This window comes from Leuciscus leuciscus (assembly GCF_965113295.1).
Source record: "Leuciscus leuciscus genome assembly, chromosome: 13".
In the NCBI taxonomy this organism is placed as follows: domain Eukaryota; kingdom Metazoa; phylum Chordata; class Actinopteri; order Cypriniformes; family Leuciscidae; genus Leuciscus; species Leuciscus leuciscus.
This window is the reverse complement of record NC_138737.1, coordinates 1,020,225-1,039,766: the sequence shown is the minus strand read 5'-3', so window position 1 is coordinate 1,039,766 and position 19,542 is coordinate 1,020,225. Positions and strand designations below refer to the sequence as shown.

The 19,542-nt window shown below is 41.6% G+C and overlaps 1 protein-coding gene across 1 annotated transcript in view; it reads left to right on the top strand.

The window, feature by feature from the left end:
• The first annotated feature begins 1,931 nt into the window (after positions 1-1,931).
• loxhd1b (lipoxygenase homology PLAT domains 1b) overlaps positions 1,932-19,542 on the top strand; it is a 65,785-nt gene continuing 48,174 nt past the window's right edge. The window contains exons 1-8 of the mRNA XM_082188852.1: positions 1,932-2,496; positions 4,751-4,865; positions 5,027-5,038; positions 6,649-6,729; positions 7,012-7,196; positions 14,514-14,612; positions 15,323-15,474; positions 18,548-18,671. Of these exons, the coding sequence (XP_082044978.1) occupies positions 2,211-2,496; positions 4,751-4,865; positions 5,027-5,038; positions 6,649-6,729; positions 7,012-7,196; positions 14,514-14,612; positions 15,323-15,474; positions 18,548-18,671 (1,054 nt within the window). The 5' untranslated portion in view covers positions 1,932-2,210. The remainder of the gene's footprint in view (positions 2,497-4,750; positions 4,866-5,026; positions 5,039-6,648; positions 6,730-7,011; positions 7,197-14,513; positions 14,613-15,322; positions 15,475-18,547; positions 18,672-19,542) is intronic.

The following is a 19,542-nucleotide window of genomic DNA, read 5'->3' as shown; positions in this document are numbered from 1 at the left end:
ACTCACTCACTCGTGCATAAACTGAGAAACTCTTTCTTTCTGCTGCCTTTATTTGTAGAGACCGGAAGTGATGTCATGAGCGGAGGGGAAACAGACGTCAGTAATTATTATCGTATTATCAGTAAGTAATTTTGATGAATTCTGTGATGCTGGTTAATCTCTCTAAAACAATCATCCTGTTAAATCACATTGCGCATACAAGATCAACTTTTATGAACTTCAAGCTGATTTCCTCACGACTTCAGATCTTTATTTCCATTTTGTTAATGTTCTTATTGTTGTGCAAATAAGTTGGTAAAGTTAGTCTGAGCTAGAGTGTTATTTCGTACCCTTAATATAGTATTACTTTATTTATTAATATTTTTAATTCGTTTTTATATTTTCTGTTTTCATATTATTTTTAGTTTAATGTTTAGTAATGTCGTTGTTGTTGTTGTTTTTTGTGTGTGTGTGTGTGTGTGTGTGTGTGTGTGTGAGTGTGTGTGTTTTAAAGGTTTTAGTATTTTTTATATTTTAGCTTCAGTTCTAAACTAAACATAAATGAGAAATGTGGCCTTTAAGTAAAATAGAATAACTTTTTATCATTTTATTTATATATAAACAATATAAATGTTTTTGAAAATGTGTAGTGTTAGTAAAGTTTAAGTGTCTACGTTTGAGCCTTATTTTAGTGTAATTATGGCATTTATTAATATTTTGAATTATTTAATGTTTTCTGTTTTCACTTTAATTTCAGTAATTATTATTATTTAATTTTTTATATGTCCATTTAGTTTCTATTATTTTATAATTTTTATTTCAGTTTCAAGTTTAGTTATTTTCAGCTTATTCAACTTTAAACTTGAATTAGTTAGATGTGCAACACTTTACAATAAGGTTCATTAGTTAACATAACTTAACATGAACTAATAATGAACAATACTTCTACAGCATTTATTAATCTTGGTTAATTTTTATTTCAACATTTACTAATACATTATCAAAATCAAAGGTTGTATTTGTTAACATTAGTTAATGCACTGTGAACTAACATGAACTAACAATGAACAGCTGGATTTTTATTAACTAACATTAACAAAGATTAATAAATACTGTAACAAATGAATTGCTCATTGTTCATAATAGTTACTAAAGGCATTAAGAGAAGATGAGACCGTATACGAAGTGCAAAAGGCTTGATTATCTCCTGTAGAGCTGTGTTACAGATGAACTTCACACTGTTATTGAACAGAAATGAATACATTGAACTCATTCACAGCAGAATTGAATTTCTCATATTTGATGAAATTTGCATTATTGAATCTGTTTATTGCTGTGAAGCTGCTTTGTAATAACATTTATTTTGGCCCTTTTTTCTGACTTTCATGATTCTTCTGTATTTTGCTAAAGCATATAATAACTATAATGTGAGAATTGAACTCGCTTCATAATTGATGTAGTATTTGAGTTTATTGCCATATATCAGCATCACCGGCTATTACATGGCAGTACAACATAATGAACACAAACATGACCTAATGCTAACTCATGAACCTTACTGAACCTTATGAACTAATGAACCTTATTGTAAAGTGTTCCCGTTAGATGTATGACTGAGCAGTTTGAGTGACAGCTCATGTTTGATTGTTTACTCTCCCCTCAGTCACATGATGATGTTGTGTCATGTTTAATGAGGTCGACTGTCATCAGAGAAAGGGAAAAGCCCCAACGACTCGAGATCTTCACCTGGCAGATCCACCGATCATCACAGGTCACACTCGTCCTCTTTCACAGTCAACAGTTAAAGTTACACTGTAGTAAATAAATTAAAGATGCCCTCGAAGGAGAAAAAAACACGGCAGGCACAAGAAACCGAAGAAGAGGGGGAGAACGATGACGGAGAGGAGAAGAAATCAAAGTCGAGAAGGAAAGGTAAGATCAGCGGTCCAGATTGTGCCACTAAGAAGAAACAGAAACACGCTGAGGACACAGAGTCGGTCAGCGATGCATCCGAGGTGAAGAAGAGCCACAAAGAGCCAGAAAAGAAGAAGAAGAAGAAGAAAAAGAAGAAGAAAAGCTCTAGATCAAAGGATGAGGAGGTGAAGAGCAGCAGCGAGGAAGATGAAGATGAACACGAGTCGAAGAACAAGCGCAAGAACCTTCCGGACGTCGTTCAAGTGACCGAAGACGGGAGAACTAGCAGAAAGGAGAAGAACCCTGTCGAGGGCATCATGGGATCCAAAGACAAGAAGTCCAAAGATGAGGGGGGGAAGAAGAAGAAGAAGAAAGAAGAAACGGACCCAGAAGAGGAGGAGGACGGCGACGACTCCCAGAAGAAGAAGAAGAAGAAGAAGAGCAAGAAAGGAAGCGGCGAGAGCGACGACGAGGGCAAGAAGGGGAAAGGCAAGAAGAAGAAATCCAAAAACGTTGATTATGTGGAGATCTATGAGAACGAGCTGAGGAACTATGAGCCTGAGAAGGTGGAGAACTATGAGGACGAGTACCACAAGAAAAAGGGTAAGACAAGTCAAACATTATTAAACATCGGGTTTTCTGTTCGTAACGTAGAGCGATGTACTGTTCAACTGATGAAAAGATATGTTCTGACATTCCCATTAAGTTTGAAATGTTTTAATGTTTGAGGAATGATCAAATGGAACGTTTCCATGGTGTTCACATTACCAAGAAAACCATTTTAAACATTTGAACTGAATGGGAACACTGGAAAATGTTCTTTTTGTTAGCTAGGGAGATTTCAATGATATTTTGACCACTGAATATGGTAATATTGCACTCCTTATACTGCTGCGATTCATATTCTATAGGGATGCACGATATATCGGCCAACATATCGATATCGGCTGATATACGTTAGTTTTTGATTATTATCGTCCCGATAAGAAAATGTGGCCGATATATTAAAGCTGATAAATAATGTATTATTTCCTTCAGCTGAGACTCTTCAGATGCGACTGTTCAACGTGAGGGTTTTGAATTGCTTGAAATATGATTGGAATCACTTCAAAAAAAGAAAATACAGTTCAGTGCAACATGTGTCATATCGGCTACATAAAATAATAATGAGAACATTATAATTGTGTGTTTGGGACATGGCTTTTAATGGTCAAGTCAAGTCAAGTCAAGTTTATTTGTATAGCGCTTTTCACAATACAGATTGTATCAAAGCAGCTTCACAGTATTAAATTTAAATAATACAACAAAGTTTGTTTCAAGAGGAATTTATTGATTGATGAAATTAAATTAAATATCCCCAAAATATCCCCAATTGTGAGACTTTTGTTTTTGTAATCAGGCTCTCAAAACTTATATAAAAATTTGGATTTAGATTTATCGGCCAATATATCGGTTATCGGCTTTCAAATATAAAGATTTATCGGTTATCGGTATCAGTCAAAATTTGGATTTAGATTTATCCGCCAATATATCGGTTATCGGCTTTCAAATATAAAGATTTATCAGCTATCGGTATCGGCCAAAATTTGGAGTTAGATTTATCGGCCAATATACGGGTTATCGGCTTTCAAATATAAAGATTTATCGGTATCGGCCAAAATTTGTATTTAGATTTATCTGCCAAGATATCTGTTATTGGGTTTCAAATATAAATATTTATCGGTTATCGGTATCGGACAAAATTTGTATTTAGATTTATCTGCCAAGATATCTGTTATTGGGTTTCAAATATAAATATTTATCGGTTATCGGTATCGGACAAAATTTGGATTTAGATTTATCGGCCAATATATTGGTTATCGGCTTTCAAATATAAAGAGTTATCGGTATCGGTCAAAATTTGGATTTAGATTTATCTGCCAAGATATCAGTTATTGGGTTTCAAATATAAACATTTATCGGTTATCGGTATTGGCCAAAATTCGGATTTAGATTTATCCGCCAATATATCGGTTATCGGCTTTCAAATATAAAGATTTATCGGTATCAGTCAAAATTTGGATTTAGATTTATCCGCCAATATATCGGTTATCGGCTTTCAAATATAAAGATTTATCAGTTATCGGTATCGGCCAAATTTTGGATTTAGATTTATCGGCCAATATATGGGTTATCGGCTTTCAAACATAAAGATTTATCGGTATCGGCCAAAATTTGGATTTAGATTTATCTGCCAAGATATCTGTTATTGGGTTTCAAATATAAATATTTATCGGTTATCGGTATCGGACAAAATTTGGATTTAGATTTATCGGCCAATATATTTGTTATTGGCTTTCAAATATAAAGACTTATCGGTATCGGCCAAAATTTGGATTTAGATTTATCTGCCAAGATATCGGTTATTGGGTTTCAAATATAAACATTTAGCGGTTATCGGTATCGGCCAAAATTCGGATTTAGATTTATCCGCCAATATATCGGTTATCGGCTTTCAACTGTAAAGATTTATCGGTTATCGGTATCGGCCAAAATTTGTATCTAGATTTATCGGCCAATATATCGGTTATCGGCTTTCAAATATAAAGATTTATCGGTATCGGCCAAAATTTGGATCTAGATTTATCGGCCAATATATCGGTTATCGGCTTTCAGATATAAAGATTTATCTGTATCAGCCAAAAATCTTCATATTGGTGCATCCCTAGTTTTAATATGGGTTATCAAGGCTTGATTTGACCGTAGTCACTGTTCATCAGGGCGTTTCACACTGTTATTCACTCAAGTGTGAATATCCTGCTCATTAATAATGCACTGGATCTCTTACTCATTCTTTCTGTGCTCAATTGAATGACAGTGTATGAGGTGGTGACTATCACTGGAGACGTTAATGGCGCAGGTACAGACGCCAATGTGTTTGTCACGCTGTTCGGGGAATATGGCATCACTCCCAAACTGCACCTGGCCAGCAAGTGAGTCAACACTACTGACCTGAAACTTGATTCATAATCATCTCTGTTAATAATAAATGAAATGCCTGGTAGCCGCAGCCTCGTTGTTTGCTCTTGTATTTAAAGTTATTTTTTTCTGATGAAATGTAACACCGTCACTCTGTCTTTCCCTGAATCCACAGCACAGAGAAGAGGTATTTGAGTCGCTGCCATTGTGACCTTTACTCTGAACTTGTGCACATGATATTCTAGAACCTTTCATCAAGGACCAATATTTCCGATTCGACAGCAGAAAAGGCTTATCAGGAGGTCTATTGCTCCTCATAATGAAGGGCTACAATATGCATGTGCTGTACATCATCACTATGATGGACTCGTGTGGATCAGATTGTGGAAATGTATAGCATTGTGCTGTAGAGACCAAACACCACAGCACTTTACTATTCTGTTTCCAGACACACATCATTCAAACCGATCATCTAGCTTGACTCACACCTGCAAATATGATGTTCTTGCTTTGTATTTTTGCCTTGTTTTACAGTGCAAATATTTAAACATTCTTAAATCAAGATACACATTTACTTGAGAAGCATTAAGTCTTGTTTTCTGAACAATGTATCAAAATATGGTGCTTATTTTTGACCAAAACATTTAGATTTTTTATAATTTTTTGCTTCATCGGAATGGCACAAGACTTGGTAAAGGTTTTGGCACTTGCTGTGTGAATGCACAAAAAATGTTTAAATATTCCTGTGAGTCACACTTGAGCTCCTCGCGGTCTGAAATGAGCGCATTAGAAATTAATGGAGACGAGTTTCCTCTAGTGGAAGCGTTTGGTACTGCAGCTGAACACACTCTCACTGAACGCTCATTTTTTGAGATATCAACCTCAAATAACCATCAACTTAATGGCTTTCATTTTCTCACAGTTTTAGAGTAAAACTTGTTTTGGAAAATATATATTTCCAAAGCATTCAATATTTATGACAGTTTAAGTTGGAATTTTCGTTTTCAGTTCTATGCTCAAAAAGTGAATAAATGGATTATAACCACTGCATAAATATAATCTATAAAATACCCTAAAAATACAAAATATTAAATAAAAGAATATTATCAAACAAAAAAAATTAATTTCATTGAAATAATAATAATAATACAAATTGGTCATTTGTGACCGCCACACGAATTAAGAGCAACAGAGGGTTTAAAAAGAACAAATATCTGCCAATGGGGTCAGAAATATAATGTTTTCCGTTTGAATTAAGATCAATTGTTAAGATCCACTGTTTTAAGCACAAACTCACTTCATTTTGATACATTTTTCAGTCTTAATATCTTCAGTCATTTTGCTTCTCCAGTAAATGTATCTTGATTTAAGAGTGTTTAGATATTATACAGAAATACGAAGCACGACAACATTTCTTTGCAGTTTATGTCACATGAAATACATAATTATCCAAAGCTCATTTACTGAATATGTGTGTTTACAATATGTCCCATCAGCAAATACATGATATATTGGGTGCTAGATATCATATATTTTCTGAAATGTATCGTGACTCTGTAAGTTTACTAAAGACATTTAAATATGAAGCATTTGTGAGTTTCAAACACTGTTTTTACACGGTGTGCATTTATTCAGTGCACACCCACTTGATGCTTATAAGATTGTTCTTCTTCAGTAATTTATATTTAAACCATTGTATCATAAAACATTATTAGTGTATTATTATGGTTTCATATTAACACCTTATTTACAAGAAATGAAATGTTCGGTTATTGTTTGCATTGATATTTATTACAGGAATCGAACTGCTTTTGAAAAAAACAAAACTGACGTCTTCCGGATAAAAACACACAATGTCGGACCTTTGAAGAAAATTAGGTAAGTTGATCGGTATTAGCCGATATATGTCCGGTTATAATGGTATCGTTATCGGCCCGATTTTTCGGCCAATATATCGGTTATCGGCTTTCAAATATAAAGATTTATCGGTTATCAGTATCAGCCAAAATGTTCATATCGGTGCATCCCTACTTAATATCTTCAGTCATTTTGCTTCTTCTCCAGTAAATGTATCTTGATTTATTTGTAATGGAAAAAGTAAGAACACAATTAAAGCAGAAGTGTGGTGTTGATGTCAGTCCGTTCTGTGCTGTTATTCAGGATTGAACATGATAACACGGGCCTGAACGCCAGCTGGTATCTGGACCGGGTCGTGGTCACAGACATGAACCGGCCACACTTACGCTTCTACTTCGCCTGTAACAACTGGCTGAGCCGGGCCGAGGCCGACGGGCTGTTTGTACGAGACCTCCTGGGCAGCCCCGACCCCATGGACATGCCTAAATGTGAGACAAGACCTCTTACATCACACTTTAGGATGCCTTTATTCTCAAACTAACTCAAATCTTTACAAAACCAAATAACAGGAACAGAACACTGCAAAAAAAATGCTTTACTTAGTGTTTTTGTCTTGTTTCCAGTCCAAATATTAAAAAAATCTTACATTAAGATGCATTTACTTCAGTAGTAAAATACCATAAGATATTATGTCCTGTTCTCTTACGAGAGGTACTCTCGTACTGCGTAATATCTTACGCTAGGGGAAATCTCTTTTCCGCGAGATACTGAAGCCAAAAAATTATCCTTAATTTTGAAATAATGTAAAACGCGTTGCGGCAGCATGCAGACATAGGCGAGACAGCTCGCGCGCCTATTGGCTGCCCTGCGGCAACTGCAGCAGCCTATCGATAAGGCCCTATCGTGACGTCATCACCAATGGGGGCGCTTCGCGCCCCATACGTCACGTCCCGCCGAAACGGGCGTGGCCTGGGGCTATAAATATAGCATCGAAAGGCTAGCTTACCGGTTTTTCATCTCTTCAGCGGAGCTCACGCATCGCTGGATCCAGAGAGAAGAAGCCGCGCCGTGGAAACAGCATTTCAGCGGGACGAGTTCGGTACCTGGAGTCGCTGGCCGCGCCGCCTTCAACCACCGTTCCTGCTACGCTATCCGGCGTTATATCCTTTCATTGCTTTGTGTGTGTTCGCCGCCGCGACTCACACTCCCTTTCTAAAAGAGCAGAGCGTCTTTTTCAAGATGTCTCGTCCATCCTGTGGCTCGTGCCGAGCCCCACTCAGCGACGGGGACCGCCATGTCATCTGCGTTTCCTGCCTGGGTGAAGGACATGCGGCTCTAGCGCTCGCTGACGGCGGATGCCCTCACTGCGAGCTTATGCCTATGGCGACTCTGAGGACTCGCATGGCAACTTTCCACGAGCCTGCACCCCCCGCTTCGACGCCGCGCCGTAAAAAGCGCCGTGCTCAGCGGATCCCTGAGCCTCCCACCGAGAAAAGCTCGCCGGTGCGCCTGCCAGCTTCGCCGTCTGCTTCTCTCGAGTCTCTCACTCCCGGACAGTGGCCGCCGCTGGCCGCCGCTTCCGCCGGAGATGACAAGGAAGAAGCGGCAGTTTTCGAGGAGGACAACTGCTCTATCCTGGCTTCGGACAGCGAGGATTGGGCGAGCTCTGTGGACCTCGCCCCTTCTTCTGCCCGCGAGTCGTCAGGAAAACGGGCCAGCATTGAAGCTGAGCTGATGCGTCTGCTCACACAGGCCACAGAGAGCCTCGGCCTCGAGTGGTCCGCGCCCGCCGAGCCTACACGCAACCGTCTGGACGGCTGTTTTCTGCAAGGGGACCGCGTTTCCACGCCCTCAAGACCCGCCCCGTTTCTTCCTGAGCTTCATGAAGAACTGGCAAAGTCTTGGAGCGCCCCTTTTTCAGCCAGGCTACGTTCCTCTGCTTCGGCGGCATTCTCCGTGGTGGACGGTGCCAAAGACAGAGGATACCTCGCTCTCCCTCTAGTGGAGGAGGCGGTAGCAGCCCATCTTTGCCCGCCCTCTGCTGGACGGCGGACTAAGACGGCGCTACCTTCAAAAGCCTGCCGCGCTACTTCCACCCTGCACAGTCGCGCTTACACCGCCGCTGGGCAGGCTGCATCAGCGCTACACACTATGGCCACTCTCCAGATCTTCCAAGCTAACCTTCTCCGAAAGCTGGACGAGGAAGGCACGGAAGCAATCAACGTGGCGGATTTAAGGAGCGCTACGGACCTCGCACTCCGCGCTACGAAATCCGCTGCACAGGCCATAGGGCGGAACATGGCCTCTCTCACCGTTGCTGAGAGACACCTCTGGCTGACGCTTTCAGAAATGCCGGACTCGGAGCGCTCTGTGTTCCTCGACGCCCCCGTTTCTGCTACTGGCCTCTTTGGATCGTCCGTCAAAGATTTCGCGGACAGATTCGCTGAGGTACAAAAGACGTCGCAGGCCATGAAGCACTTTTTGCCAAAGCGCTCTAGCTCCGCATCAGGCCGCTCTAAACAGCCGTCTGCTCGCAGCTCGCAGCCACCGCCCCCCGCCGCCGCTTCACAGCGTCGACAGGCCCGGGACCAGAGACCACGCTCTCGCTCTGCCGGCCGCCGCCCCCCACAGCGTGGGACTCGGCCGAAGGTTGAGATGAAGCCCGAGGCCTCAAAGTCTTCCTAGCCAGCTTAGGAAAACGACGGTGTTCAAGCCCCGCTGCGGCCGGGTTTCCACCAAAACTTCCCGCTCGTCCAGTTCCATTACATGCGACTGTTCCAGTGTACTCTGCAGTAAACAAGTCGGTTGCATTACCCGCTTGCCTGTACACAAACGCCGTTTTCACGGCGACCCAGATAAATCCTGTAAAGAGCGTATTTTCTGGTATTCCGGCCACGGCCGACGGTGTTATGAGTGTAGTAAAAATGCCCACTGCCCACTGCCCAGTGCCCATTCCTACACACAGACACAGCCCGCCCCACAGGGCTCGCGCACATAAAATCGACTCATGTCGATTGCGCACAGAATGTAGTGAACGTGCCCACGTCCCAGTGCCCACAAACACTACACGCTGCATGTCTCTTGGTTTCTGTAAAAACGAAACCAACACACATACAACCGACTCAGGTCGATGGTGTTTTCAGTGCAAATGTGCCCGCTGTCCTGCGCCCACATTCACTCACAGACATGACGAATCCCTCGGTTTCCCCCACGCTCGCCGTCTCTCAGCTACCTGCCGTGAGAGAGCCGAGCGCGGGCGAACCGCCCGCTGTGATCAAAACACTCCCCGCCTCGAGCGCTGCAAATGCGGTGTCTATAATACAGCATACCGAAGCTCCCCGGTCGCCACTATGTCACGACCAGAGCTCCAATCTCATTCAACCCTTAGCTATGCACGCACATGCGTGGGCAAAGCTTCCCGGTGTATCAGAATGGGTGCTGAACATTATAAAAAGAGGCTATTCGCTACAGTTCGCTCGACGTCCCCGCCGTTGTGCGGTGCGAGTCGAAACCACGGTAGAAAAGGAAGTAGCAAGTGTACTTCGTACCGAAATTGCGAAGCTGTTGAGCAAAGGGGCAATAGAGCCTTTATCTCAAGCTCAGAGCGAAGGGGGGCTATACAGCAGATATTTTCTGGTTCCGAAAAAAGACGGGGGTCTCAGACCCATTCTAGATCTAAGACAACTGAACGTAGCGCTTTCAAAACGCAGGTTCAGAATGCTCACAACCAAGAAAATCCTCGCGCAAATTCGCCACGGGGACTGGTTTGTGTCAATAGATCTGAAAGACGCGTATTTCCAAATACAAATAGCGTCACGTCACAGGCGATTTTTGAGATTCGCCTTCGAGGGCCAGGCTTATCAATACACAGTCCTACCGTTTGGCCTGTCCCTAGCACCCCGTACATTCACGAAGTGCATGGACGCAGCCCTCGCTCCCCTGAAACTTCGGGGAATGCGAGTTTTGAACTACTTGGACGATTGGCTGGTTCTAGCTCAGTCACATACGGAGCTCATAGAACACAGAACCATTTTACTCGAACATCTCGAGAATCTGGGTCTCAAAGTCAACTGGGCGAAAAGTTCACTGTCTCCCAGTCAGAGAATATCTTTCCTGGGCACAGAACTGGACTCGCTGTCAATGACAGCTCAAATATCGCTACAGCGCAGATTGACTATTCAGCGCATGACAGAAACCTTCCGCCGCGGCACTATAGTCCCGCTAAAGAAGTTTCAAAGGATGCTCGGTCTCATGGCAGCAGCATCCACAGTTCTCCAGCTGGGTCTGCTTCGCATGCGCCCACTGCAGTTCTGGCTACAAGCGCAAGTACCGCGTCGAGCATGGACTTCAGGTCTCTTTCGTCTCAAGGTCGATCAGGAATGCGTCTCAGCACTGATACCCTGGAAAGCGACCGACTGGTACCAGTCAGGTGTAAGCCTGGGGACTTCCTCGAGTGTGAAGGTGGTGTCCACGGACGCCTCCACCTCGGGATGGGGAGCACTGCTCGAGGGCAGACCGTTTTTTGGCCAGTGGTCAGAACGGGAAAAGCTTCTGCACATAAACTGCCTGGAAATGATGGCAGTCGACAACGCGCTGAGGCGCTTTCGTCCCCAAATAGCAGGACACCACGTCTTGGTCCGCTCGGACAACATGTCAGTGGTAGCCTACATAAATCGCCAGGGAGGCATCACATCCCGAAACCTATACAGGTTAGCGAAACGCCTCCTGGTATGGGCTCAGCACAATTTGCGCTCGCTCAGAGCAGCGCATGTGCCTGGCCACCTGAATGTGGGACCAGACAGACTGTCCAGGAACAATGTTCCAGCAGGAGAATGGTCACTGCATCCGCAGACAGTCCAACTGCTGTGGCAGACATTCGGCAGAGCAAAGATAGACCTGTTTGCGTCTCAAGAAAACGCTCACTGCCCGGAATTTTTCTCAAAGAGCAGGGATGCGCTGGCCCACGTCTGGCCCCGCTGCCCGCTCTATGCCTTTCCCCCCATCACGATCATACCTCAGGTATTAGAGCGGATCAGGGAAAGCAGATGCTCAGTGTTACTGGTTGCTCCGTTCTGGAAGAACCAGGCTTGGTTCCCAGTTCTTATGCAGCTGACGAGCACTGCCCCATGGCCAATACCAGTGAGGAGGGACCTCCTCTCTCAAGCCAGGGGCTCGATCTGGCATCCTCGCCCGGAGCTTTGGTCCCTACATGCGTGGGCCATCAACGGGTACCCTCTGATATCCCAGAGGGAGTGTTAAACACGATCATGCAGGCTAGAGCTCCCTCTACGAGACGGCTCTATTCCTCAAAATGGTCAGTGTTCTCCAGCTGGTGCACAGCACGCGGCTTTTCACCCCTGGACTGTGGAGTGACGGAGGTTCTCTCCTTCCTACAAGAGCTACTGGATGAAGGCAGAGCCCCATCCACGCTCAAAGTCTATGTGGCGGCTATAGCAGCGTTTTCCAAACCAACGCTTGGTCAGTCACTAGGAAGGAACGATCTGGTCATTCGGTTCCTTAGAGGAGCTAAGAGGTTAAATCCTCCCAGACCTCCCTCAGTCCCCATATGGGACCTTTCTACGGTCTTGGAGGCCATGAAGGGTGCCCCATTTGAGCCTATCCAGTCAGTAGATATCAAACACTTGTCTTTCAAAACGGTGTTTCTTCTGGCTCTCGCTTCAGTGAAGCGCATAGGGGACTTACAAGCGCTCTCAGTGAGCGCGACGTGTATGGAGTTTGGGCCAAATGACTCGAAAGTCATACTCAAACCAAGGCACGGGTACGTCCCAAAATCCCTCAATACACCGTTCAGGGCCCAGGTAATTTCCCTGTCTGCCCTGCCGGTCTCTAACGAGGAGAAGGACGCCAGCTTCCTTTGCCCAGTCAGGGCGCTAAGGGCTTATGTGTCCCGCACGTCTGTTTTCAGACAGACGGAGCAGCTCTTTGTTTCACTCTACGGACGTTCTAAGGGACTCGCCGTTTCGAAACAGAGCCTATCCAGATGGATAGTCGATGCTATAGCGCTGGCTTACACCTCTAAGGGCTTGCAGTGCCCATTGGGTGTCAGAGCGCACTCCACGAGAGGCGTGGCCTCGTCGTGGGCTTGGTCTAGTGGGATTGCCTTGCAAGATATCTGTATGGCGGCAGGCTGGGCCTCCCCGTCTACATTTATAAGGTTTTATAACCTAGAGGTTCCCGCTCTGCAAGCTAAGCTGCTTTCAGTCTAGAAATCGGTACTGTCTGCCCCGAGTACGTCCGGCCCAGAATACCAAAATAGCGCGAGCAACGCTCGTTTAGATCGCGCAGCTCTATGGGCAATGTGTAAGACCCACTATATTCATCAGTCCAGGCCGGGGTCGCCCTGACTGAGTAAATACCATCACTATAACTGTTCTTATAGGATGCTGCATTACAGGAATGATGCTATTCTAGCCACTCTTCCTGGGCTCTCTGTGAGTCACTTATGATCATGTACTACATGAGCCCGGGCACCTGCCCTTGGGACTTTGGTGCTGGATCATAGCATGCACGGCGTTTTACACTGTTTCCCCTAGCGTAAGATATTACGCAGTACGAGAGTACCTCTCGTAAGAGAACGTACTCGGTTACTAACGTAACCTCGGTTCTCTCTAGAGAGGAAACGAGTACTGCGTATCTTGCCGTGCCTGCGCACGCTCCGGTTCGCTCCGGCGATGAAAAACCGGTAAGCTAGCCTTTCGATGCTATATTTATAGCCCCAGGCCACGCCCGTTTCGGCGGGACGTGACGTATGGGGCGCGAAGCGCCCCCATTGGTGATGACGTCACGATAGGGCCTTATCGATAGGCTGCTGCAGTTGCCGCAGGGCAGCCAATAGGCGCGCGAGCTGTCTCGCCTATGTCTGCATGCTGCCGCAACGCGTTTTACATTATTTCAAAATTAAGGATAATTTTTTGGCTTCAGTATCTCGCGGAAAAGAGATTTCCCCTAGCGTAAGATATTACGCAGTACTCGTTTCCTCTCTAGAGAGAACCGAGGTTACGTTAGTAACCGAGTACGTTTTCTGGGGGAATTCATCAAAATAAAGTGAGTTTTTGCTTAAAAAGCAAAATGATCTGCCAATGGGGTGAGAAAAATAGTCTGGTTTCTGTTTGAATAAACATTATTTTTCTCACCCCAATGGCAGATCATTTAGCTTTTTAAGCAAAAACTCACTTCATTTTGATGAATTCCCCCAGAAAACAGGACATAATATCTTATGTAATTTTACTCATCTAGTAAATGCATCTTGTTTTAAGAGTTTTTAGATATTTGGACTGGAAACAAGACAAAAATACTGCAGTGAACCTAGAATAGAGATGAGATAGACTGAAACACACAGAGAACAGATCAGGGAAACTGGACACATCTGGGACAAATGAGCTCATAACCACAGTAATTAACAAGACGACAGGTGACAGGGATTAATCAGTGAAACACATAAACCGGCTGTCACAGGCAAACATGAACACAAACACTAAACGTGACACTTATATCACAATTTAGAGTGATGAAACGCTGTGAAATTAACTTTACACTGCAAAAAATTTTTTTGTCTTGTTTCCAGATCTAAAAAATTCTTAAGTCAAGATGCATTTACTAATAAAAAATAATTAAAAAGTTGTTTTCTTGTTTTCTGGGGAAATCAATCAAAATTAAGAGAGTTGTTGAAAAAAAACAAAAAAAAAAACAGAATTTGTAGATATTTGGACTGGAAACAAGACAAAAATACTAAGTAAAAAAGTACAGTGAGTTTCATAAAGTGTTTTTTTGTGCTTTTTTTGCAGATAATAAATATGTTGTGAGTGTGTTCACGTCTGATGTGAAAGGCAGCGGGACGGATGCTGATGTTTTCCTCAATATTTTTGGTGAAAATGGAGACACAGGTAAGAGGAAACTGGGATGTAGTTGGTTAAAGAGAGCCGTTTATATGTCATTAAAAGTGAATCTCAACAGGCATAAACAATATGAAAAGAAAGAAATACAAAAAAAATACATTTATATATACATTACCAGTTAAAAGTTGGGAATAATTATGTTTCTGTGAAAGAGTCTCACCAAAGCTGCATTTTTGCGATCAAAAATACTGTAAAAACAGTGAAATATTATTATAATGTAAATCATCTGTTTTCTATGTGAATATATAGTAAAGTGTAATTTATTCCTGTGATCAAAGCTGAATTTGTCTTCAGTGTCACATGATCCTTCAGAAATCATTCTAATATCATGATTTGATGCTCAAGAAACATTTATGATTATTATCAATGTTCATATTTTTGTGGAAACTGTGAGATATAAAAAAAATTCAGGATTCTTTGACAAATAGCAAGTAAAAAAAAGCATTTATTTGAAAGAGAATCTTTTGTAACATTATAAATGTCTTTACTGTCACTTTTGATCAATTTAATGCGTCCTTGCTGAATAAAAGTATTCATTAATATATATTTTTTAATTTAAATATCTATACTTATCTTATCTTTGAATTTGTAGGTCTCATGGTTTCCACACTAATTCCTTTCGTCTATAGACTAAGCGAAACTTTATCTGTGATGTAATATCCGGTTGCATTATTATCTGGTGTTCATATTTCCCGAAGGTGAGAGAAGACTCGACTCTAATGATAAGAACAACTTTGAGAGAGGAACGGAGGACAAGTTCACCATCGAGGCTCCGAACCTGGGCCGAGTGAGGAAGATCACCATCGGACACAACAACAAGGGCTCCTCGGCGGGATGGTTCGTGGAGAAGGTCAAATCTCAGAAAAAGCATTTAGAATATAATACGGCCGTTTGCTGTGATAAACTCACACACACACACACACACACACACACACACACACACACACAGGGCTGAGAACTCACACACACACACACACACACACACACACACACACACACACACACACACACACACACACAGGGCTGAGAACTCGCACACATCCCATGCTTTGATTCTGATTTTGATTCACAGACACGCAATTCGACTCAGTTCTGATTCCGATTCGACTCAATATCGATTCATTTGAATATATATCTGATACAGTGTGTCAATATCTCTCAAGGAAACAATCTCAACTAATAACTAATGGTTAAAATTAACAGCTGATTTGTATACAAACATTTCAATTGCATATAAGACAGTGTTTTAATGACAATTGCTTTTACTATAATTCGTTTTTTAACGAATTATAACCTGTTTTCATGACTGATTTATTCAAACATTAAAAGAACAGGTTAAGTAAAATAAATGAATATGTAATATAGTGCATATATGAGTCAAACGCTCCTCTAGTTATTTCTAGCTGACTGGAGTTTATGGACACTGATGTCAAGTCAAGTCAAGTTTATTTGTATAGCGCTTTTCACAATACAGATTGTATCAAAGCAGCTTCACAGTATTAAATTAAAATAATACAACAAAGTTTGTTTCAAGAGGAATTTATTGATTGATAAAATTAAATTAAATATCCCCAAAATATCCCCAAGCACTGATGTCTGAGGTAATGTGACGTTTGAAGCTGTTTTACTGACGTCTCTCTGCGGACGAAACACTGATGGATTATAGGAGACATGATTGAGTTCAGGAAGTTGTTCTGTATCTTCTGATGTTCATGTTGATTTGCTGCTGTAACTAGTAGTAAAGAGGAAGAGATGATCGGTTCTTCTGTCACACACATTAACACACACACACACACACACACACACACACACACACACACACACACACACACACACACACACACACACACACACACACACACACACACACACACACACACACACACACACACACACACACACATTATTCACTCAATTTAGTAATAAAACTATGAAAGCTTGTTTCCGCCACAGAATAAAACATTTTAAAAGATAATTGCAGCTTTTAATCTCACAATTGCATGTTTACATCTCGAAATTCTGACTTTTTTTCTTTCAATTGCAAGTTTATATCTCGCAATTCTGACTTTAGAACTCGCAATTGGGAGATATAAAGTCAGAATTGTGAGATATAAACTAGCAATTGAGAAAAAAGTCAGAATTGTGAGTTTATTTTACGCAATTCTGACTTTATATCTCGCAATTCTGACTATAACTCGCAATTCTGACTTTATATCACGCAATTCTGACTTTATATCTCACAATTCTGACTTTATATCTCACAATTCTGACTTTATATCTCACAATTCTGACTTTATATCTCACAATTCTGACTTTATATCTCTAGCAATTCTGACTTTATATCTCGCAATTCTGACTATATCTCGCAATTCTGACTTTATATCTCGCAATTCTGACTTTATATCTCGCAATTCCAAGTTATAAAGTCAGAATTGCGAGATATAAAGTCAGAATTGTGAGTTTATTTTACGCAATTCTGACTTTATATCTCGCAATTCTGACTTTATATCTCACAATTCTGACTATATCTCGCAATTCTGACTTTATATCTCGCAATTCCAAGTTATAAAGTCAGAATTGCGAGATATAAAGTCAGAATTGTGAGTTTATTTTATGCAATTCTGACTTTATATCTCGCAATTCTGACTTTATATCTCGCAATTCTGACTTTATATCTCACAATTCTGACTTTATATCACGCAATTCTGACTTTATATCTCACAATTCTGACTTTATATCTCACAATTCTGACTTTATATCTCGCAATTCTGACTATAACTCGCAATTCTGACTTTATATCTCACAATTCTGACTTTATATCTCGCAATTCTGACTTTATATCTCGCAATTCTGACTTTACTGTATATCACGCAATTCTGACTTTATATCTCACAATTCTGACTTTATATCTCACAATTCTGACTTTATATCTCACAATTCTGACTTTATATCTCACAATTCTGACTTTATATCTCGCAATTCTGACTTTATATCTCGCAATTCTGACTTTACTGTATATCACGCAATTCTGACTTTATATCTGACAATTCTGACTTTATATCTCGCAATTCTGACTTTATATCTCGCAATTCTGACTTTACTGTATATCACGCAATTCTGACTTTATATCTCACAATTCTGACTTTATATCTCACAATTCTGACTTTATATCTCGCAATTCTGACTATAACTCGCAATTCTGGCTATAACTCGCAATTCTGACTTTATATCTCGCAATTCTGACTTTATATCTCGCAATTCTGACTATAACTCGCAATTCTGACTTTATATCACGCAATTCTGACTTTATATCACGCAATTCTGACTTTATAACTTGGAATTGCGAGATATAAAGTCAGAATTGCGAGATATAAAGTCAGAATTGCGTGATATACAGTAAAGTCAGAATTGCCAGAATTACGAGATATAAATTGTGTGTTATAATCTTTATGCAACGTTATATCACGCAATTCTGAGATAAAAAGTCAGAATTTTGAGATACAGGTCGCAATTACCTTTTTTATTTTCTATTTTGTGGCGGAGACGAGCTTCCATATAAAACTGACAGAATTTGAAAGCTGAGACTTTGTTTCATATCAAGATAAAGTTCAGTGAAGCTTTTTCCTACTGAAAGCAGCACAGACTAAAGGATCTTGTGATTATATTGGAGATATCGGCGCCGTCACATCATCTGGGTTGGTAGTGGATGATTTGCATTCGCTCCACCTCACATGGCATCTCTCCGGATGAGGTAATTCTAGTCACCTTATCCACGCTGAAAGGAAACACCACACTACTCCACCGGATTGGCTTTCCTTCTGACGAGAGCCTCGGACTGCAGATCGATGGATAGATATGCACATAGACACCATATATCACTGCAATGAAACCTGCACTGCTGATGCCGCTCGCTTTTATTTCAGGTCATACTGGATGATTTGGGAAACAAAGCCATGTACGAGTTTCCCATCAACCGCTGGTTTGCCATCGATGAAGATGATGGAAAGATCCAGAGAGATATTCTGGTTGGAGGGAGTCAACCCACCGGTAAACCATACAGCTTCTTCAATGAGCAAGTTTTACAAAATCTCCTCAGAAAACCAACATCAGCATCGAATACTGAGGATGTAGTCCATGTGATGTTTGAATCGAGGACTTCAATGCTTTAGTAAATTGCATCTATATACACTACCAGTCAAAAGTTTGGCTTTTTATGTCTTTGAAAGAAGTCTAACCAAATCTGATCAAAAATACTGGAAAACAGTGAAATATTATTATAATGTAAAATATCTGTTTTCTATGTGATTCATTTTTACAGGAACATTTAACCTGTTCGGATCACGTCCATGATTTTCTTTTGTGTGTGTTCGCATAGCAAGTGCCAAAACCTTTACCAAGATTCGTACCATTCCGAGAAAGAAAAAAAAAACAGTAAAACTTTTCGGTCAAAAATGAGCAAAGAGCACCAAGACATTTAGATGTGACACAGTGTGTGTCCTTCAGGTGTGTGTGATTGTGTGGAGGACAGAAAGTTCAGTTTAGCATTTCAATAGATGGCAGAGGTCAGATCTGTTCATTCACACACAAAGAGTTCAGCCTTGAGCCGCTGTATTAAACTCCTGCGCTTCAGTAACACTGAACACACACTGAACACACACTGTTCACACACTGAACACACACTGAACACACACTGAACACACACTGAACACACACTGAACTCACACTGTTCACACACTGAACACACACTGAACACACACTGAACACACACTGAACACACACTGAACTCACACTGTTCACACACTGAACACACACTGAACACACACTGAACTCACACTGTTCACACACTGAACACACACTGTTCACACACTGAACACACACTGAACTCAAGGATCCTTCATTCTGTCCTGCAGAAAACAGC